Below are 22,865 nucleotides of genomic sequence, written 5' to 3' on the forward strand. Positions count from 1 at the left end.
AAAGAGCGTATTGTACGTTATATAATGCGCTGAAAATGCTAACCAAAGGTTAATGAGCATGCAATATAGATGAAATTATGTGTTCTAGTGCAATTATGTGCAGATATGGTCCAACAAAGCCTCTTACAATAAGTGAACCATACCAAGTAATTATTTGAGCCCAGCTATTTCTCAGAATATTAATCATATAATTGTCACTCTTTTTTCCCCCAAAACAAGCTTTTTAAAAGCCAGAAGTTTTCTGTCCACAATTTTCAGAGGAAACATTTGGTTTGAATCACAAGCTTTGTTTTCATTATGCTAGTTGCACCTCCTTCTTGCCTCTCTTTTAGTTATTTTTCTACTGTTGCAAAATTCTTTGAAAACACTAAATGTTATCTTAACCTGATTAGTGATGAGAACATTTCTCGGAACACTCGTTTTTCCTGCACTCCTGAATCTGGTCTATAATTAGATTAAACAGATGAAATTACGGCTCACTTCGTCAAAGTGCGTGTTTATTCATTTGGCTGAATGTCTGTTGGTTATGAAAAGCGTGCAGGAACTTTTCTAATTTCTTTGCTCTAACTTTTTTTTTTTTTTCCCACATTACATTGCACAGAAATTCCAGTTAAATGTGTGAAAACCAGCTCGCTGCACAAAACATGAAGCTGCTTGCCTGGTTAAACTCTCATGGAAACACAGCATTCACAACACGGCAACCTTTTCCTTGTTTTATATAAAAACAATATGATTTGAAAATAAATATGCTTTACGGTTTTACATAGACACAGAAAACAAAATAGTGGAGAAAAGACAAAGAGAACTAATAATGAAGGCTCTAAGACTGATGGCAGACAGGATGGAGATTGTTATCCAAATTCAAAATGGTGGTGGTGGTGTGGTAGTGTATGCTGAGCTGCTAGCAGTAGTTTATTTGTATTTGCATTTGCACAACAGACAAAACACAGGTCTGCTACTTACTTAAATACTTAAATACAATTTACTAACACCTACATACAGATGTGCATATAGCAAATGCCGGTGAACACACATTCATTCACACACACACACACACACACAAACACGCACGCGCGCTCAAACGTTAAAATTCTACATGGCACCCACACCCTCAGATGACAGGGGTTGAGAAGGAGATGTCATCGGTAAAAATGAACCATTTAGGGAATGTTAACAAATATTTTTTTTTCTTTTTTTCTCTCTTTTTTTTGTTTCATAGAAAAGCACAGGAAGCCTCCATGCTGAAAGCAGCCATCAGTGACCTTATACGTGAGGGAGAAAAGACAGCTACAGGTACATAACACAGCATACATAAATAGAAGAAATTAAATATGTGAAATGTGAATACTGTAAAATACTATATAACATTATAAATTATCTAGAATGAGCTATGGCATAAAGGGATATTAAGTATGTACAAGTTTAGAGAAGATGTATGATCAATGGATTTTGTATTGAGTTAAACAGCAAAGAAAACTATTCTGACAATCCCCTCTCCTGAAAAAGGAAACAAAAAAAATAATTTATAAAGCACGCCAAAGATTTCTCAGTACATTATTTGAGGCACAGTTTTCAAATGGAATCAAACTACAGTATAGGATATTTCAGTGGTTTTCTTGTAGGACATAGCGAAACACCTAATGCTATACTGATGATCAGTATCCCTTTAAAAAATATATGGCACCACCTTCAGTCCCCTTTAATGGCGTCCGTGACGGTTTGTAAGTCCACGTCAGTTCCGCAACGTCCTCAGAGGGAAGGAAGCGATATCAAGCAGAGGCAGTCCTCCATCTATTGTCCCATTTATTCCTGCTGTTTTACTCCAAAAGCTTAAGCAGACGTCGACCATCAAAAGTCCATCCATCATTTCAGAAAAGAGAGCAAACCCATGTCCTCTTCAGTCTCAGCTGCTGTTTTAGAAGTTAAATATATCTGGAGGTTTTGCATGTTATGAGTGACACAACCACAGTAGACTCATATCCAGTGAAGTAATTGCATACAATGAATTTTGACAATAAGACTACACCTAAGCCTGTTAGAAATGCAAAACCACATGGCGACTACTGCACTTTTAGTCAAATGATGGGTTTAGTTAGTTGTTTCTGTAGCAGCATAATAATTCTGTACTCTTTTTTTTCTTTTATCATGGACTATATACACACAGATATACAGAGGGAGGAAACTTCAGTTCAGTCTTTCTCTTTGTTCTCTCTCAGTCCAAGGGGAATGCTTTCCAAAAAAGAAGAGCTTACGGTTCAAAGGTCAAAGTGCTGTGCTGTGAAATATCTCTAGAATATTCCTTCATCTTGTACATCTGGTGCTGCCACCTCTCTCATCTTCTCGGCTTGTCACATCTAAACGAGAGGAAAAGACAGAGGAAACAAAAAGAATCGTGAGAACAAAGAAACACTGACAGCCAAAAGGCACAACAAGAGGTACACAATCATGTTTTCTAGTTCTTGTGTCTCGCATCTGTACACAAATAAACCAGCTTTCATGACTCGCTGCTATTTAGCGTGTCTCGCACCTTCAGTAACCTATTTGGAGCAGCCATTGATAATATATTGGATGTAGCTACCATGATGACACCCACTGTTTTTTTAGATTTCTGTTAGGAAGCCTGCATTTTGACACTGGCTGTGGCCTTTGTTTTTTTCATAAGCAAAACATGACCATATTTGGACAAGAGCCCTCTTTTCCAAAGATTCAAACGAATTAATCAAACATACCACGGCATGACGAAAAAAAACAAAAAAAACCACCAGCAACCTTTTGATCAACAGATGAAACCTTAGCTAATGACACCAAAATGATTTGAGAGAAAAATTTATTTTTTTTAGTATTTCACGAGAGAAGTTGATTCTTTTGGAAATGGAGTCTGTTGTACCCAGAGTTGACATGGAGACATAAAAGGAAATTTAAACGATGGCTTTTGTGGATCCTCGTTTTGAAGCTTCGAGATTAAGCTTACTGTCATTAGATCTGTTTTTGAGTGCACGGATGTGGTAAATGTGGTAAATTTACAAATACATTAATCACAATATGAACTCGTCCTGGATTTAGCAACATTTGTAAGTAACTGAAGCATGAAAGTGCAAAAAACACTGCAGGTGTTTTTCCAGCGTAGCATTTTGAATATTGTACATCATCATAAATGCTGCTCCTGTGAAATCCTCCCCTTACATTAATGTAATCTTTTAACTTTTTTAGTTGTAAACTGGGCTGTCTCAAAATGCGTCTATACTTTTCCATTTTCAGATCTTTCCACAAGACAGGACTCAACTTAGATACAATAGCTTGAAGCAGTGGTAGTAGTTTTAACAGTTTTTGTCACTTTATGACTGTGGACATGTAAAGATATTACAGGAAATAAGCATAGAGAGGGAGATGACATGCAACACAGGTGCACTGCTTAAATCTAACCCCTTGTTTCCACCAGATGAGGTCACAACACATTCCAGCTTGGTGCTGGTGGCTGCCACTCTAAGGCAGAATTCACATGAATATGCTATGTGGTAATGTGTTTGTTCAGCGAGCAAAGTGAAGCAACGGACCAAGAATTAAATTCGGCAAAGCAAAATGTCAGCACATTTAAACTAAATAAGAAGCAAGACTGACACCTTGCTAGGTGATGCTTGCGTTTCCACCAGAGACACCATGGTGCGTTTCAGAAGCGGCTCAGGTTCTGGGATATCAAAAATCCGTGACCGATCTTTTTCTGAAAGAAGCCATGTCAACCAGCAAAGGCTAAATGAGCTGTACAAGAAGTTAGACTTGGGGGCATCACAGATAATCTGATCAATTTTTAAAATAAAATGCCCAGAGCAGACTCAGCCATCACTACATGGATGTTACTGGCAAAATAAGGCCAGAGATCAACCAGCCAGAGGATTTTTAACCATGAATGAGAGGTTCAGCAGCTGAGAAACCAAAGATGTTATATGACAACCACAGATTACTTTTTTCTTTTAACTGCTTTTTCTTTTAAGGTAGGGGGTAACAACAGCAGAGAGGCCCAGGTAGGAAAATTAACTGCAGGAGTTTTGGGAGTTGAAGATTATGCACAGCTTCGGAAAATGCTCCAAATGTAAAATGAAGCCGCGTAAAAGATGAAAGAAAACCGCATTGGCAGCTGGGACGTGGCGCGACAACGTCCAGTGGAAACAAGGGGCAACAAGCGAACTACGGTAGCTGCTACAACAGTTGCAACACAGCTGAATGTTTAGTTAGTTGTGTTATTGTAATCTAGATTTTCCAATGAAACCTGGAAGGTCTAGTTTGAGTTTAGCTCTAGCAGTAATGCTTACTTGCAGGTCCTCTCGTTGAGCTCTAGCTGGCGTTTTTTACAGTATTCGTCTGTGTGTTTGCAGGTACACCGGCAGGTTGCAGGATCCTGCACAAACAAACTCTTTCTCTTCTCTTTGCAGTGATCACAACATGGCTCACAGACACTGGACAGACAGAGAGACAGACAGAGATGGGGAGGAAGAGGGAGAGGCAGATTATAACAGTGTACTAGTACCACCGAAGATATGTCGCTCTTAGGTCAACCCTTTCATATGCTGCAGTTTGCTCCTCCAAGCCACTGCAAGGTTGCTCTGCATGTGACACTTGGACAGCATTGCACACAGGTTCCCACAGAGCAGGCATAAAAATTCAACCATTAAAATGACAACCCACCCCTATCCCTTCCACATTGATCGGACCACTTACAAACAACTTGGGTTAGACATGCAGTGAGCAAAGTTCTGCACCGGTTCATGCAACACAAAATGACAAAAAGTAGCTTTGAGCTGCAGGTTAATGACGGCTTATCGCACTCTTACAAAGGCTCAACTCCTGATAAAGAAGACTCAAGGGTCTGTTTGATGCACCGTTAAGAATATTTTCATTTTTATTGAATGAAAACTGAAGACTGTTTCCCACAGAGAGAACATGAGATTGAAAACAGAGGCTCAAAGTGATCTATATTACATTTCTTAACAAGGATAAAAGCTCACATATTCCACTGACATCTCAAAGTACAAATTACAAATGACCATACAGACAAGCATATGTTCACAGAATGAGCACTGAAGAAACATGAGGTCATCTTCATATTAGTTTAGAATAAAATACGCCTTATTCTTATGGTTTCAGACACAAAAGTAGGCAAACAAAGAAACAAAATCAGTACTTGCCAAAGAAAGAAAAGAAAAAAGAAACATGGCAATAGATAGCCATCACTCATATCTTCACATTACATAAAAAGTACCAGCACAGGACAGCGAAACCAGTTTTTAAAGATGAAAAGAACAAAGGGAAGCAAGGAGACGGGTACAAGACACAGCAAAGCAGCACAGACTCAACACTGAAGACAGGACCACGATTACAATCCTTTTGATCCCAGCACAGATACCAAACAGTATGAGCTGGCCTGCAAAGCCATGCTTGTGATCTGTTTCAGTAGAAGGTTCGGGTTACAACTAACAGCTGATCTGTTTATTCTAGCTTCTTTAAACGTGTCCATTATCAAATCATACAGCTAGCTATCAAACAAGATCTTAGATTCAATTTGAACCCCAAGTTTCTGCTGCTGTATCTCATCCCAATCATTGGTCCAGTCTCATCCATAAGGGGGTTACATTCTTACAAACACTGTGCTGAGATTAGTTGGTGAATTTGAGAGGCTGAAATGGGTTATGGTTCAATCATTGCAAGGTGGAATATGGCAAACTTTGCAAACCTTTATAGGTTATTGTTATATAAAATTTCGCAGAGGATACATATGCAACAGTCCAAGTCAGACGGGCCAGCTTAGACACTAATTCTTCACAATGTGTAGAGCATGGCTGATGAGACAAAGTTAGGACAATACACGGAAGCGACATGCTAATTGATATGGTTGACGAGTAAATTAAATGGTACAAATTAAAAGGGGCAAAAGAGCTCCTCCCAAATTAGCTTAATTATGAGAAGCGCAACACTCAGGTGCAGGTAGGTGGAGAAGGCGGAGCTGACATACGCATCATGAATTGTTTTGTCACGGTTTTTCTTTCGCTTTCTCTTTAGGCCTTTACCCTTGCCTTTCCGGGATTTTCTGCAAGAGAAAGAGGACAACAACGCAGAGAGATGCCTCAGAGACTGACGGGAGAAATGGACTGATATGTTAACATCGTAAACTGGTGACAGCTTTAGCCAACATTGGGTAACAGGAATCCTTTGTTTTTTCCATCAATCAAAGCACTTAGTCATTCAAAAAAGGTTTATGTATTAGATTTTTTAATTTTTTGTAACTGACTCCTGTGGTATCATAACTTGAAACATTATGAGAAAGGCATCAAATACGGTATATGCACGTGTGGTTGATAACCAAAGGCTTTCAGTGATATGTATTTTAAGAATACAGCGAAAAATATAAATAACAATAGTTGAAATTAACGAAAAAAAATAATAAATTAAACAATGAAACAAGCAAGTGACACACCCAGAGTTATCCTACATTTTTTGGAATATGATAAAAATCGCATGATCAAAAAGATTGTTTCATGAGTCAGTACAATGACTCTGCAGAGAGTGAAACCAATTAGAAGTGTGAGGCTTGTCATGGGCGGACGTTTCCCAGATGAATTGAGGACAAAAGACTTGGACTTCACCAAAACTGCATCTTTCAACATATCTGGGTCAACTCTTTAGAGCTGATTGAATTTGTTTCAGAAAGGAGTACAATGAGAACAAACAGAAGTGTGCTTATGAAGCGTACACAAGGGGTTCGATGCATAAACGATGTGCGCGCGCAACATGCATGTGTACTCCTTTTCCTGCACGTAAGCAATTACTTAGAATAGAAGAATGTGCAGTGGCAATGTGCATACTTTATAGCAGACATACACATGTTTGAGTCCTCAAAAATTTTTTTATTTTTTTTTCACTTTGTTGAGTCTGAGCTTCACATTCAGTGACTGTACTTCCATTTGTTTTCATTGTAATGTCAAAAAGATTTTTGGTGCAAACATAATTTCTTAAGTGCAAATGATTAATTCAAGGAGTGCATACTCTATATTCATTCGCTGGTGCGTCAAGTTTTACAGTGATTCAGATTTACTTATATACATATATAAAAGAGCACACACCGTTACAAATATTTCACACATATCTGCCTTTGTGCAGTTTAAGTTAAGAATCTATACACAGTTTTATGCATCTGGCCCCTGGTGTTTCACATTTGCAGGGTGGAGTTACAACAAAACTTTGGCCCCTTAGTATATTACTAACGTTTCAATCAAACACAATCGCAAAAACATTCATGAGTCTATATTTTGTATGTCTAGTGCATGTACAATACATTAATTTAGACTTTTACAAGCAGAAGAGTTTTTCCACCTTTATATGTTACAATTTACCGCCATAATAAGCCAGTTTCTGGTCCAAGCTTTGGAACAGAAATGGAAATAGTGTAATCAACATTTGGGCAGCACATCAAAGGGTCAGACCAAGTCCCATGAACTCAGAACTGTCAACAGCCCGTGTGACCTTATGTTACTCCATTACGACATTCAGCTTTTTTTCAAAATGTATTACGTGGCAGCAGGTTCGATTAAAAAAAAACAAACAACAAAAGTATGAATGTCCTTGCTCTTTTGAATGTCTGCATTCTGAGCTTTCCTCAAGAAAAATAAATATAATTCGGTATAAAGTTTTGCTGCACAGGCTGCAGAAGTTGATGATGCAGTCCTTTGAAATTTTGCAAGTCGGCGCCTCGTTTGAATGAACCTCATTTAATTGCACCTTCCACATGTTTGCGCCTCTCCTTCCACCTGTCCAGTAAATTACCACACAGATGGGCAAGGCAGATTTCAGTATCAAAACAATATCATGGTTTTGCTGCAGCCATGCTGGTGGCTCAGTTAAGTTGGTGCTTAAGTACAGCGGCGCTTTGAACTATACGTTTCTATTAGCATGATGTCCAGCAGCAGTCATATTTAATGTTCATCATTTTGGTTTAGTGTGTTAGCATGCTAGAAAATTTCTAACTGGTAATACTGAGGCTGGTGGGAATTTTGTTATTTAATCACAAATCAAAGCAATTTTTAGCTGATGATGGCTTTTTTAATGAGAGGTCAGGAGATCAAGATACTATAATTCATCCTCTGCAGGACATGCTTGTGTATCCAAATGTCGTGGTGAGTGCAAACCATAACCATTTGCTAAGAGTTTTCACCATGAGCCACAAATGTGAACCTCACTCCAACATTAGAGGATAAGTCCTCTGAGTACCACGAGTGTCGAAGGTAATTAAATCCAGTAGCTTTTCAGTCTGGACAGTGGTGGTGGACTGACTGACAAACTAATGACAGAACTGCACTGCTGCCCCAACAGTCAGTGTGCTAGCACGGCTAAAGAAAATGGTATGTTTTGACATTTCAAGGAGAAAGCTCTGTATCCGTATCACAGAAAAACATACAGAGTGTTGAAGTCAGACACCAAACACCAACTGATCCACGAAGCAGGATGTGTGTAAATGTAAAGACTTCCTCTTAATTTTCAGAGATCAGGCCAGTTTCTCTGAGGACATTGACAGTTGACATGTTTCACAACCGCAGCAGGATGACTCACACTGACAGCCTTGGAGACCTCTTGAGAGGTTAGCAGCCAATGATTACACTAACATGAATATACGAAAGCTTCAGAAACAGAAGTTGAATGACCTCAGGACCATCACTTTGTAGAAGCACGCCACCAAAGCCAGACTCATAAACAGTTGAGACAAGGTTAAAGAGAAGGTCTCAAAGCTGAGCCTTATCTATATGACAGACGACCTGACATAAAACCAAAATACAACCGACAACAACAACCCCACCATGGAAAAATATTAACGACTACTCACATTTGGGGGATTAAAGACCTTTAACAACCCTTATAACACTGAATCTTGCTGTATGGGAAGGGAGGATCACTCAAGCAAGGAACACGAACAGCAAAGTTTAACAGCTCTTCAGAAACACTTATCTATATCAGAGCAATAAGAAACAGGAGTAACTAAAGTTCAGTGGGACGTCAACAGGTGAGATGAAAGGAGAGGAATGTGAAGAAGAGATAGAAAGGAGAGGGCAATGAACTCATCAAATGTCACTCATTCACCTGATGATTTGGTTGGTATTCCCCATGTTTATCAATTGAACACGGCATGCTAATCCATGGTATATATGAGATGATCACATGTAGCTTGTCCACTGAGGTTTTAATGAAATATTATGCAGTGTTGGGAGTGAATTTGTGAGCGACCATGTGAAAGGATGATGTGAGAAAATAACAGGTGGATCAATTAGAGCGTGGACCAGAAGGCTGAGAGATGTAGACGACTGAGAGTGAGTTTATTTGCACAGCAATATCAAATCTCAAGTCCCCATTGTCGTCGTCCCCCCCCCCTAAAATCCCAAATCTCCATGCAGAAAGAACTGCTGTACTCACTTTTCTTTTTCTTTCATCTCTGTCCTTGATCTGAAAGGCAGGAACAAAACAACATGACATTAGATCACAGCATTCCAGCTGTTTCTTGGTAAACAGATATGTATCAAGACCATCAGAGACTACAGGCTGACAGGGCTACAGAGCTGACATTAATATTCTCAAATCATGTTATGTCATTGTCCTTTACCAGAAACTACAATAAAACTGGCTCTCACTTTTAGATGCCTGGCTTAGTAAATGAAAACGGGGTGGTTGGGAAATACTGCAGTGTACACACTCAATACACAGGGACACAGAGGGGTGTGTTCATTGATGGATGCACGCATACAAACACGTCTACAATAGGAAGCTGTCAGATTCGTTTCACTTCTTGTCAATGTGACAACTCTTGCCAATAAGTGAGTGTGGAGCAATAAATCTGCTGGCACACTCTACAGGAGACAGATTGCCAATAGTGTTGGGAAACAATATTTCTCTCATGATGAACTTGGACTCATGGCCAAGTTTCTATTGGACGGACTGGTGAAACAATTCTTCTGACCGTCAGCATGTTAAATAAAGCTGAAAGCTAAACATGACTGATATTTCCTGTTCCAAACACACTTTTTATCATATTGAACCTGAATACTTCTCCAAGACCATTATCATACATAGCATGTTTAGGTAATAAATTCTCAGTTACAGGCTAAAGAGCTGCATTATATTATAGTTGAAATTAAGTACTTGTAAATACAAAGTGAAACCTTTGATATACAGGTAAAGTGGCTCCTTCAAAGTTACACTGGATAATTGCTATGAGTCGGGTTTCAGATCACCAGCAAAGCAAATCTGAAGTGAATCCAAGACATTAATAACTAGTTTGAAGGGATTAAACTAGGCTGCGTTGTGTAGCCTGAGGGTGGGGGTACAGGCTCTGTTGATAGTGGTTGTAATTCAGTAGAATAAGAAGATGTTCTAAGAAGAAACAAACCTTGAGGAGAAAAAGAAAAACAACAGCTGTGGTGGACATCCACAAGAGGAAAACAATGAGAGCTCTTCTTCAGGAATGACTTTCATCTCTGGAAATGTCTGCATATTTACAATTTTTTTTAAAAATTTGTACCTCTTCCATTTACCTTTTCTTAGTTCTTCTAAATGCTTATCAAAAACAGCAATGGAAACGCAACTGTTAACGCACTTTAGCAGCTTTGAAAATAAATGATTTGGTAAGTTTTTTCTAACTATAAGCCATACTTTTCATACTTTTAGTTGGAGTCTCCACAAAATGATGAGGCATTATCAGAAAAGAATATCATGGATAACAGTCTCACTTCATATTGTTCACTATACTACTGTTGTATTATACTGTATTATTAGATATAGTTGTGTTGCTGAAGGTAGTAACAACGTTAAATTAGAGGAACATTCCTTTTATAGGCAGAGGTCTGACAAACTGGTGAGGTCTCACTGAAAAGGAAGTTTGAGATTTTAACATATTGCGCAAATAGGGACTGAGCAACCTAAACTTGTCCCTCTGTCAGCACTGTCGTCCCTGCAATGTTTGTTTGTTTTTTCATCTTCCAGTAACGAGGGAGAATGACGCGCGTAACCTCTGAGCTGCTGCGTCACAGCAGATCTTTGCCACCATAATGATCTCAATATGACAAAAAAAAACGACAGATTTCAGCAGCAGTCCAATAGGGGACTATGCACGCTCAAGAGCAGGTGACAGATCTGTTAATGATTAGCTTGGGTAGGGTCATGATTATTTCAAGATGATGCTACTCCTTTCATTTTGGGACACATTCAAGTTTTACTGAGCCAATAAAATGATGAAAACATTTGAGCAAAGCTTTTTGTTTTGAAATTACATTTAGTTAACAACATGAACTGTAGTTAAAGTGTCACCTTACAGTAGGTTTATAAACTTCAGACAAAGCAGTTAAAGCTTACTTATGTGCTTAAGTTAACAATGCTTATGATATCAAATGAAATACTATCAGTCCCTTTGAATCCTATTGCAGCAGTTAAAGAGGGACAACTTGCCCTGACTAAGAATCAAACTCCTGATACCCTACACCATCCATACGTACTGGGTGGTGGAAAGATGATGGTATCGCCTTTCAGACAAAACTCAGAGGATTTAACTCCCAGAGAGCATAAACTTTCCCTGATTAACAAGTGGAATTAGCAGTGTTGTACTTCACTTAAGAATATGAGTAGCTAGTAATCTTAAATGGGACAGAACTTACAGCTGCATATCTTTATCTATATATCTTTATCTATATATATATATATATATATATATTTTAACAATGGTGCACTAAATTGAGCCACATTTACTTGACAGCACTTGTTTCTGAATGTGGACAAGTCTGTTCCCTCTGAACATATCTTTTAACGCAGGAAGTCACCTGACTGACAGAGGGCAATAAATAGAAGTCAAAAAATGACTTCTGGAAAATTGATAACAAGGGCAATCACACCTGTGGTATGCAGTTACAGGAAGGACCTCTGCATGCCGTAAAGCCTATGGTATGCTATGGAATGAGGATAAATTCAAAACATGGAGGACGTCTGCCACGATATGTTTAAACCTGCTTGGGACTTTTTTAAAAGCAAAGAATCAACCCAGTGAAAGAGGCCAAGATAAGATATGAATCTATGTGATTAGCATCTGTTGAATGTGTCAGGGACAAGCTGAAAACAATAACTTTACATGGCATGTTTGGCCAATCTCTTCTCTGCTACACAATGGTGCAGTGATTTGCTTTTCAGTGGTGTGTTTGTGTGTGTGTGCGTACAAGAATGTGTGTTAGAGGTTTCTTACCTACACTCACATGCGCTGTGTTCTGTAAAACTCATGAAAATATCATTTTGTTGCCTTGTAGGTTTTAGTCTTTTAATCTGTAAAAAAGAAAAAAAAAAGAGATTTTCACAAGGAAGAAAAGTCACAACTTTCAAGTAGTATCATATCTATATGCATTTCAAATCCAGCTTTTTGCAAATTTACAATCTAAGGACTAAGTTTCAGTTTCTGTGTCGTATGTGCTGACCTCAGGTGAGATAGGAGTTTCTATAAACTTTTTTGTACCCTGATCCTCAGATGATTAGATGGTTCTAGCCAATCAAGAGCTGGAAGGTGCCAACTCCTGATCAGCCGAGAACCTTTACTTTAGCTAATCACGTGTGAGCAGAGGAGGAGGAAGAGGGGGTTGAAAATAACCAACTTAAAACTTAGTCTGGGGTAAACTTAAAATGTCTAACATGCTGTTTTGTCACAGAAAAGTAATTTTCAATTTTCAAGGGATCTTTGTTCCTCATTTGACATGTTTAATCACATTAAAGGCAGATATTCCAAATTATTTCCCTATTAATGATAGGAATCATTCAAACAGACTTTTAACAGTGCCAATATTAAAAATTTAAATGTGGGTCCTTTTCTGGATATCCAAATCTCCCACCTAAGCAGCCCTTTAGCCACATACACTTGGAAAGACCAAGTTCTTCTGATAGGTGACACTTTGGTCCTTCTAGTGTGACATTTAAGCAAAGAAAAATAAAGTATTTACGCGTCCAGTTAAGGAACACGCATATCCCGTAGGTCATTTTTAAAATGAAAAAAACAGAAAATGTCAGTCTAACATGTAATATTACTGTTGTAAATAACACTGCTGACCTCCATTGTAATGTTATAGGTGGCTGTTGGTGTGCACTGCAGCATCTCGTCACTGCAACAGCCGGCGCAGCGCTTCAACACCACACAGGACGGGATGAAGATGTGCTCCACCTCGTCCGGGTACTCCTGCAGAATCTCCACCAGCAGCTCTCGAGGCTGACACAAACTCTTGTTGTACACCTCCATTAAAGGGATCACTAGGAGACAGAGTCACAGAGAACCGAGTTATAAAATGGCAGTGGAGCTCCATTTTGTATGACTGACTCTTGAACACAGCAATCCTGTGACCTCGACACATACCTAAACAGAGATTTGAATCAAATATTGGTAGGCATGCAAAAGACCTAAAGGAGGGTAAACATACACATACATGCACACACAAACACAAGTTTTATTCCTATTGTTCCATTCAAAAGCACTTGGTTTACATAAGAAAAGAAAGACTGGCCTACTTCAACAAACACTTACATAATTTATCTTTGACATTAACAAGTTCTTTACCTATATATCTATCTTGACCCCATCTGCTGGACAAAAACTTGAGTGCCACCCCATTTTTATAGCTCTGCCTTGTCATTCACCTTGTTTGCAGTTGCATTGAAAACAGCCTGTAGTCTGCTTTTTCACCTTCAGTCTACTCCCCCCCCCACACCCCAAGCATCTCCATCTTTGCAGGAGTTCTGCTCTTGAGAAAGATATTAGCACACAGACTTGACAACACCTCTGAAACATCACTGAGGCCACGGGTGAGCCTGAAACAACCCCAGCCTGACAGGCCTCTGGGAAGCCAAACTAAACATGACTCTGCCTGAGCAATATCAAGAACCTCAGCTTATAGTTGTCCAAATTAGATTGGGCAATGCTGGGATTGTGCAAAAATGAAATTGTGGGCCAAGACAGTGACATTCCATTCTATAAAAGAGTCTGGTGACCATAACATTTCCCAAGCTTAACCTCAAATAAAGCAGAATGTTGCTCAGGGTGAACACATCTACTGGATGAGATTTTAGGGTGAAACTGCTCCTATTTACAGTGTAAAATAAATGGTTGGAGGGCAGATAAATCTCGGCAGGGTCAAGCTACAAAGACGGTCCACTAGAGGGCGATAATTTTCCTTTAACGTCAAGGTGAAATTCAAACCAGCCCTCTGTGTGGCTGTGTGCCAAGTACTGAACCCAGTGCAGACTCTATTCCCACGGTACCCACGGTACCCTGTGGGGCACCTACCGTCATGTGGACCTCTTTCTGTTTCCTTCGGTATGTGGGCACTCTGCAAGAGGAGAAAAAAGCGTGCCGTTAGTTACAGTAGATTGTGCAAGAAGTCAGTAAAATCCTACCCATGCCTTTACTTATCCAGTTGAGCAAAAGTTTATGTTTGCATTTTGACATTTCTGTTGACCATTGCCAAAATATGAAAACCACACTATGTATCTTATCTAAGTCTGCCCAGCACACCCATAAGAGTCCACGACAGTCACATGTCGCCCCATGTCTCACCAACATAAGTTCATTTTTTTTTAAGTGTAGCCCATCTGTGAACTGGCATTTTAAAATCAAACAAAAATTCAGCCAAACGTTTAAACGACTAAAGTCCAGTTCTGGACTTATCTTGCTTGTATGATAATAGCATACTATATACAGTGTAGGAGGCCTTATAAGGCCAAGTGTTTGAGCAAAGGTACAATGTGCCAAACGCGCCGACTCAAGTTCTGCCTCATCAGCGACGTGGCAAAACTTCACAAACTTGGTAATTGCTTTGTTGGTTTTGTTTTAGGTTCCAAACCTTTCATGTGTGGCTCTGTAGCCTCTAGGCAACCCGGATTAATAACCGTTGCCATTAAAACCATTAAGAATGTCAGCCCACTCCTCACAGGGAGTAGCTGTCACCGCACCAGTGGGGCCACGGCATTTTTGGCAACTTTCCATTTGTTCGTTACGCACAAGATTCTCTCGTCCCCCCACCTCCCTCTTACATACACTCTCCCTCTCCACAATTCACGCAGAAGCGCGCGCAACTCGCGCAATACCTCGCCAATATTGCATGAGAGCCGCTCCTGTGGCACCGGCATGTGCTCAGCGAGTCGACGTTCTGAGGGAAGAAACTCGATTATATTCCTTAATGAAAAGTTAGAGGGGAGGGAGGGGGGCTTAAAAAAAGGTTTTGTACAAGCTCCACCCCCTTCTGGTGGCGTGAGAGGGTCCAACCTTGTGGTCTGAGAGACCCCAGCCCCCCAAAACACTAAGCTATATACTGTATTATTAATGGGCGGGTGTCACGCTGGCTTTTAATCCAGCGATGATATGTCGACTGATAAATGGACAGCTGAGGCGTCATCCTGATACCGTTTAGAGATGATAAGGTGGCTCTGCTATCATTAAATCAGCCGATTATTTGAACGGACTGGTTACTAGATTGGAGAGGATCCATACTTTCTTAGTTGGGGGTTAGAGGAGGAGGAGGAGGAGGAGGAGGAGGAGGAGGAGGAGGAGGAGGAGGGGGGGGGGGGGGTTGCTCGGATGAGGAAGTAGTAGTCTAAAACATCGGAGGTGGCAAAGCCTTCATTTAATGTGACAAACTGTTGGAAATTATTTATTTAAGTCTAATCATGTCGCAGGAAAATACGCAGCCTCCTCCTGAGGTGGTGTGCTGCTGTATTCTTTTCCCCCTTCACCTTGAAACCTTTGCTCAACGCCATACAGCACTTGATTAATGATTATATAGAAAACGATTACTACGCGCTCTCAGAAGCACATTAAAATGCTCAAGTCCACTTGATTCGTCTATCAAGTCGTAACTGGTTTGTTCTGAAATTTGTAGTTAAATTTCAGTTCTAAAAAAAAAAACTAGCCTCTTCTGAGTCAAACCGTGAGAAGTCTAAAGAGCCGGGAGTGAACCTGCTCACATGTCCTGATTCAGAATGGAGCCACTGCGCCTTTAAAGCGTAATAATATCTCCAAGGTGGTTTTAGAGCAGGCCTGCGATCACCCAGCGTCAAACTTCACAACATTATTCTGTTTTTTAAATTTTTTTTTATTATCACTCATGCCACATTTGTGGCACAAAAAAACGCACCACCCACGAGTATGTGGGTTCGGTTTATACGGTGTCAGCTTTGCGTAATGGCTGTTTAAATCTCCCTAAAGCCACTGAACACTTCAGCTTGTTTAAACACTAGCGGTGACCTAGACAGACGAAAGACAAGGACAAGCTACACATTAATGACTAGTGACTACATTTAGCCAAATGGAGATCGTTTGATCTTTTTTTCCTTTTTAGGTCCCGTTTGCACTCAGGAACACACTCACCTTGACAGCTGACAGCGTCAAAAATAATAGTGTCAAACTGTCAATAAAGTTCATGGTGTTGGAAATCCAGTCCAAAAGGTAAGTGACGTTTCAAAACTCAAGCTGGCCGATGAGGCGATTTGTTCTTTAACATGAAGTTTACAACAACGGGCACAACGACAGAACAAGTGGACCGGCTAAAACTTCTTTAAATAAGGGGGTTTCATGGCAGGTCCATGCTGGTCCCAAGGTTGAAACGTACAATCCTTTTTTTTTCTTTTTTCTTTTTCCTTTTGGTTAATTCTTCCTTCTCAACTGTTGCCAATGATTTTCAAGATATCCAAAAACACGAGAATCCAAGACGCACAACGTCTCACATCGTTCCAGGGCAGATCCTTATTTTCTTGAAAAGTAGTAGCAATCCACATTACAAGAATAATCCCATGCTTGTTGAGCCAGCCGTCTCCAAGTGTCTGTCCATTTCAAACTATAACGTGTAACTTTAACCCCGGGATGGCGTTGAAAGGGAGAGGGAGGGAGGGGAGAGAAAGGCGCGCTGACAGATAATCGTCCTGTTAAAGTTTTGTCTGATTGCTCCAAGTGTTTTATCCCTCTGTCACTGAACATAAAGCGACTCTCTTGGCGGAGACAGAACTTGTCCTCTGTCTCGGTCTCACCATACTGCGACTGTGTGGTGCTGACTCTACCAGCCGAGGTCCCGGACAGTGATGATTGGAGGATCAGAGGGTAGGTGTGTCCTTCGGGGGATGACACACAGCACGGCACACTCCTCTAAAAGTCCTTTTTTTTTCCAGACAAAGTTTTACTTATTAAACGTTCACTCGTGACCACATCGCTGGCTAATTCAGGAAAGAAAAGAGAAGCTCTAGTTCAGGTTTATTTGGATTTTGATATTACGTTTGTGAGATTAAGGCATTCTGATGTCGTGATTGTGATGTTTTATGCTGTTCTCCCAGGCTGCGATCTCACCTACTGCTTCCATGTATTTTTAATCACTCCCATCAGTTACATCATGTGCATGATGCTGCTTTAAAAGCCATGAAGGACACGGCACAATATATTAATATACGAGAAATGTGGTGGGGTTTATTAGTGCTGTGGAGGATCAATTACAATTACTGATGAACCCCCCCACCCCCGATCAATTTGATGTCTTCGCGAGTGTTGCAAATATCTTTCAAAGAAAAGGTCAAACGCTCAGGCCGGGGTAATGAGCGCCACCCCTTCTCATTTCCTCTTCCACCCGATGCGGGGCAAATATTTTCCAGTCTTGTGGCTATATTCCGTGTTGCGCCCCCCGTGTCCGAGAGGATTCCCAACTTGCAGAAGTCGGGGAGCTTGTGTGCCCGGACACGTAGCTTCGGCGACGGCGTGCGTGCGCCATGCAACGTTGCTGTCTGAGAGTGATCCGCCACGCGCCTGTTAAGTCAGGAGTTTTTTTTTTTCCTGTTCTTTTTTTTCCTGTTGGCGCATCTCACGCACACATTCGTGGAAAACGCGTCGTGACTTCCTGCCTGTGTCATATCCTCGCAGAATGGATTTTCTGTGTAACGTCAAGAGAGGCCACCTGACCGGTCGGAGCTGACCGCGGGCTCTTTGTCTTCCCGAGGACCAGCTGAGACATCACGGACAGGACGAAAGAAAGGAAGGAGTCTGGGTGTCTGTCTGGGATGAGAAAGAAGTCCCTCTGCTCAGCTTCTTCATCACCACAGTGATTTTGTCCATAATTATAATAATGAAAAACTGAGTGACAAATGAACACACAACCTCCTCTTACCAACTTTGGCTGGCTGCTGATGGACATCACTAACAGAGATAAAAGTAAAAGTTAAACCAAACCCTCAAGTATTCGACATACATTTTGATAGTTGTTTATAGTTCACTGAAAAGTATGAAAGTCATTTGCAAAACCGTTATTTTTGCCTCCAAATGTAATGTAAAATCAGTTTTACTTTACTGTTCATTCAGATTAGTCCAATGTTGAAGCTGCTTTACCTTGTTTATATAAACTGCATTTTATACTATGTGAGGAATCCTTTCCTGTGACATTATGATATACCTTGGATGTAAAATCTAAAATCTAACCACCAGCAGCTCCTAACAAATAAATGGATTTAGTGAAACGTAAGCTTGAATACAAACTAATCAAATAAAAGCGACGGAGCACATCAGTTCCTAAGGCTTGAAAGTAGATTTTACTTGGATAAATGTACCTAATTTCTACTACTGGTATAAATAAAAGGGTTTTCCCATATTTACTGTTTAATAGGAGTCTAAAATAATATTATTTATATAACTTATATTTTCAATTTATCTGTAATAGTAATAATAAGTAAAAGCAATTGAATAGCTTTTAGAACTTACATAGCCTCAAATAGTGCATGATAAGCATATTCAAACAATTCTTTTAAAAAGCAGCTGTCCAAATTTTCCTTTAATTGCTGTTTCTACATAATCTCATTTCTGTATTGGACATTTAGTATAATATAGTATAGTGGTGATGCCCTCTATTGGACCAACAGCCTACTGCAGGACAGAGTTTAGTCTACCTCCTGTGCTCACTGACAGATTGATGGACAATACAGAGGTGGAGAGAGCTGATAAGTGATTAAATACGGTGGCAGCCATGTGCCATACAGGGCTTGCCTTCTGCAACTCATACCTTGTCGTAAAAAGTCTGCTCAGTGGTATGAGTGAGAGAGAGAGGAAAAAAAGACAGGGCAAACAATGAGGCGTTACAGTGCAGAGAAGTGAGGCATGATTAAGCAAGAAAGCAGAGACACAGAGTGAGTGATAGATAATGAGAAAGACAGCTTTTATAGGAGGAGAGGGATTTGTGTTACCAGAGCAGCGCTGAGAGGAGTTCCTCAGTCTGGTCCACAGGTAAATTGAAGAATAACACACAGGTTCATTAACGGTGTCACCAAGCTCCTGTTTCTGCTGACTCAGTGTGTGTGCATTTGCCCAAGTGTTTGTGTGTGCTCAAGTGAGCAAGGTTACAATGGACAACAGTGCACATGTGTACATCGCAGTTTGTGCTGACATATCTAAACACGCACACTTTAATGAAGGCAGTTTCTAAGTGTACAATAAGCAGCCTCCCCTGCATCGATCTGCACATTGACACAGCTTTGTAAACACTATTATGTGAGCAGGAAACCAGGGTGATTCCTGTCTGTGCTGTGGGGAACAGCAAGCATGCCCTAATCCTCCAGCAAACACTCCCAGAGCAGCTACTTTGTCAGAAATTAGACAGAGGAGTAATCAGCACGGCTGTTTACAGTGCAGCCACAGTGTTTAATTTAGTCAATGTTTGGCCTTTTTCCATCATGAGAAACCATGCCATGAGTGCTCGCGGTCTGATTTCATGCGGCTGCACGAGTAGTTTTCCACACAAGTGCAGGATGGAGTCACAAGGCTTGGTGACGTTGAGAGGTTGGAGGATCAGTTTTTTCCCTACCCAACAACTAACTTTGGCTGCTCTTGTCTTGTACCATTACCTCCCGCAACCTTTAAAATACCACAAATACTACATTTCCAGAGAAGTTGGAAAGTTTTTCAAGTTGTCAAGTGGCTCAAACCTTTATGTAAACGACATATATTTTAACAGTTTAACGGACCAGCTCAACTGTTTTTAGAAGATACAAAGAAATCTAGAATTTGATGCCAGCAACACACTTATGACAGTTGCAAAAAAAAAAAAAGACAGTGAAGTTTATAGAATATTCAAGTATTTTTGAAGATACAATAAGCAGAGTAAGCAGAGTAACTGCTGACAGGTGCGGGTGTCAGGACTGGATATGAAGGAAAATTTACCAAATGATTAAGACTTTCTAAGCAAGGTTATGGCTCACTACTTTGTTTGACATGTACAGAGCATAACATTCTGAAAATATTCAGCAAGTCTTGGGAAATCTCAGTGTGTAAAGGCCAAAGACAATGTTATCCCAGGAAGCCATATATTAACTCTGCATAGAAATACTACTGAGTTCTCTCAGGAATGGGCGTCATCACAGATGGAAAGAAAGACAATGAACAAACTGACATAGGGGCTCAAATGTGAAAAATGAGAGAAACCTTCCAGGCTTTAACAGAAAAGATGCAAAAACTAGTATCTACGATGGTATGAGGCTGCACCGGTGTCCCTGGCATGGATAACTTGCATATTTGGTAGGGTACCATTGACGTGAAGGCGTATATTGGAATTTTGGAGAGATATATGCTACAGTCAAATCAATATCTTTTCTCTAGAGGGAGGTGGCTAATTAAGCAGGACAGTGCCAGATGTCATTCTACGTGACACTAGCGTGACTTCATAGACAGAGAGTCAGTACAGTTACATGCACAGTTGAGTCAAGCAACCATTAGAGTTTGACTTGGCCATTTAATTTGACCGCCATCCTTGTCTCGGTTTAAATGCATGTCAACACTGTGGGATTTTGCTGAGTGGTGAAAGGAGGAGACTGCACTCAAGACGTCATCTGGTGCTTGACCTTTATTCAGGTTCACCGGTAAAGTGGCATGTGCAGTTGTGCAAAGGTGCATTGTGGAGGAAAAATAACAAATAGATAAAACTAAGTCAACTAACTACAAAAATCTTCCAAAATTAACTAACCAAAACTTATCGGTCACATAATTTAATGCCAGGCCCTTAGCTGTAGGGCTGTAGCACTGGGACTTTTCCAGGCCCAAACTTCACACCTCTCTGTCTATGCTATTCCAGGTTTTATACTGAAAGCCCCTTCTACAAGTAAAACCAACATTAATCAGCAGACATTCATGTCCCACAAACACATTTATACCATAAAATATTTGCATGAACATAAATGAACCAGTAGAATTGACTTGAGTCTTCTTTTAACATTACCAGAAACACCACTATGTAGTTTCGTACTATTGGTACGTCCAATGCTTCTTGCTCTAAAAAAGCATTGGGGCACTTTTAATCCTGGCTTAAATACCGGTCAAGGAAACTGCGGGCAGGTGAGACAAGGAAACAACAGATGCAATAATCCAAACATCCAAAGAAAGGTTTAAAAGTACCTATCATGTCTTGTTAAGGTTAATGCTCTGCTCAACACAATACTTAAAGTGGAGCACAATACAAGATTTACAAGAAAGCATAAACTCCACAATTCAATAAACCTACCAGATGGAATAATACAATAGAGGAGTAACCTTCATCTGTGTGTAACATGCTTATCAAAAGGCATGGTCTACACCATGACAACGACATTCATTCTTAACCGAGTAACGTCTGATGCCGCCATGCAGACTTTCTCTGAAGATCATTGTTCATGTAAATAGAAGAGAATTTACAGCACAGTCATTGTCTTTAAGTCACTTGAATAATGATTTTGTCAGATCTGTCTGTGTTTACAAAAACATGATTTTATTAGAACAGAGCAACAGTCTGCATGTTGCTTTAATGGGCTGATTTTGTGTGACCATTTCTAACATACTTGTGCGTTGCTGTCTATATAGAAAAAAGGCAAAAAGATAGAACTTTGGTGCATGTGTAGTATATCTATGGCCTTTTGAATCAAGTGGAGTGGATACATGCAGGAATGACATGATCCTCAACCCCTTTATCTTGGTGTATTAGTCTAGCTATGTTTTCATGCATTTTAAAAGTCTGATTTTGATCTGACTCACACAATACTCTTTTCCTTCTTTCTCTGTGTATGTACTTGACTGGCCTGGCTGAAGTCCAGATCTGTCTCCTATTGAAAATGTGTTGCATCATACCGAGCAAAACAAGACAACATTGGATTGTTGATCATTTGTAATCTTGTATTTGACGTAAAAATGGAAGCATAAAGCTCTGTCAAACCAGCAACAGTTATTATCCTCGATTCCCTAAGGATTAAAAAGGAAACTGAAAGGAACGGTGATCCATCTCAATGGCAATCATGGCTTTCACCCAACTTATTTTGAATGTGTTGCTGATTTCAAATTCTAGATTTGCTAAATACAGTGAAATTTGTGAGTGAAGACACTGAAGATAATTTCCTTTGTATTTGTATGTGTTTGTAAAGGCAAATGGACAAAATACAGAATTGAGGTGTTGCTGTATTTTAGAAAACGTAACAACTTCTATGGAAATAAGGGTTTGAAAATTGAAAAATACTTGCTGGCAGCAAGTCATTTAGACATTTACGAAATATTGCTAATTTTGTCTCCAGGTTCCCCTAACAAGTTCTGCCAACCATGTGCGGTGGAAAACACTGAAATATATACTGTTGTGCATAAAACCTAAATCCTGTTTATTTAACTTTTTTCCATAACGTAAATTTACATCTTCATGCCCAGGTTTTCTGCTGTTTCATTTTCAAATATATGCACAGCGATACATTTTCTTCAACATCATGTTGTTCAAACCAGTAAAGTATAATTTACAGCTCTTCTACAGAAAGAACAGTGTATTTGAATGAAAGTCACTTTGTTCAAA

General features: G+C 39.9%; 1 protein-coding gene across 2 annotated transcripts; it reads right to left on the reverse strand.

Annotated features, from left to right (window-relative positions):
• Nucleotides 1–480: 480 nt before the first annotated feature.
• vegfab (vascular endothelial growth factor Ab) lies at nt 481–17,102 on the reverse strand. 2 transcript variants are annotated; one of them, XM_072362026.1, is made up of 8 exons: nt 16,415–17,102; nt 14,336–14,378; nt 13,109–13,305; nt 12,260–12,336; nt 9,451–9,480; nt 6,005–6,079; nt 4,308–4,451; nt 481–2,354 (listed from the first exon to the last, which is right to left on the reverse strand). In XM_072362026.1, exons 1-8 carry the CDS (start codon nt 16,466–16,468, stop codon nt 2,333–2,335), a joined length of 642 nt encoding a protein of 213 aa, XP_072218127.1. In that variant the 5' UTR covers nt 16,469–17,102; the 3' UTR covers nt 481–2,332. The 2 variants fall into 2 exon arrangements, with proteins under 2 accessions (XP_072218127.1, XP_072218128.1); XM_072362027.1 differs by lacking the exon at nt 6,005–6,079 and having other exon boundaries at nt 16,415–17,101.
• Nucleotides 17,103–22,865: the final 5,763 nt, after the last annotated feature.

This window comes from Leuresthes tenuis, unplaced genomic scaffold, assembly GCF_036924035.1.
Source record: "Leuresthes tenuis unplaced genomic scaffold, fLeuTen1.0.hap1 SCAF_13, whole genome shotgun sequence".
NCBI classification, from domain to species: Eukaryota; Metazoa; Chordata; class Actinopteri; order Atheriniformes; family Atherinopsidae; genus Leuresthes; species Leuresthes tenuis.

What these genes read in the sequence shown, in the direction of transcription:
- vegfab (XM_072362026.1), bottom strand. Translation starts at nt 16,468, where the DNA reads ATGAACTTTATTGACAGTTTGACACTATTATTTTTGACGCTGTCAGCT. An exon ending in CCTATAACATTACAATGGAG is followed by an intron (nt 12,337 to 13,108) that starts GTCAGCAGTGTT and finishes TCTTTTTTACAG; the next exon opens with ATTAAAAGACTAAAACCTAC. An exon ending in CTCAACGAGAGGACCTGCAA is followed by an intron (nt 2,355 to 4,307) that starts GTAAGCATTACT and finishes CCTCTCGTTTAG; the next exon opens with ATGTGACAAGCCGAGAAGAT.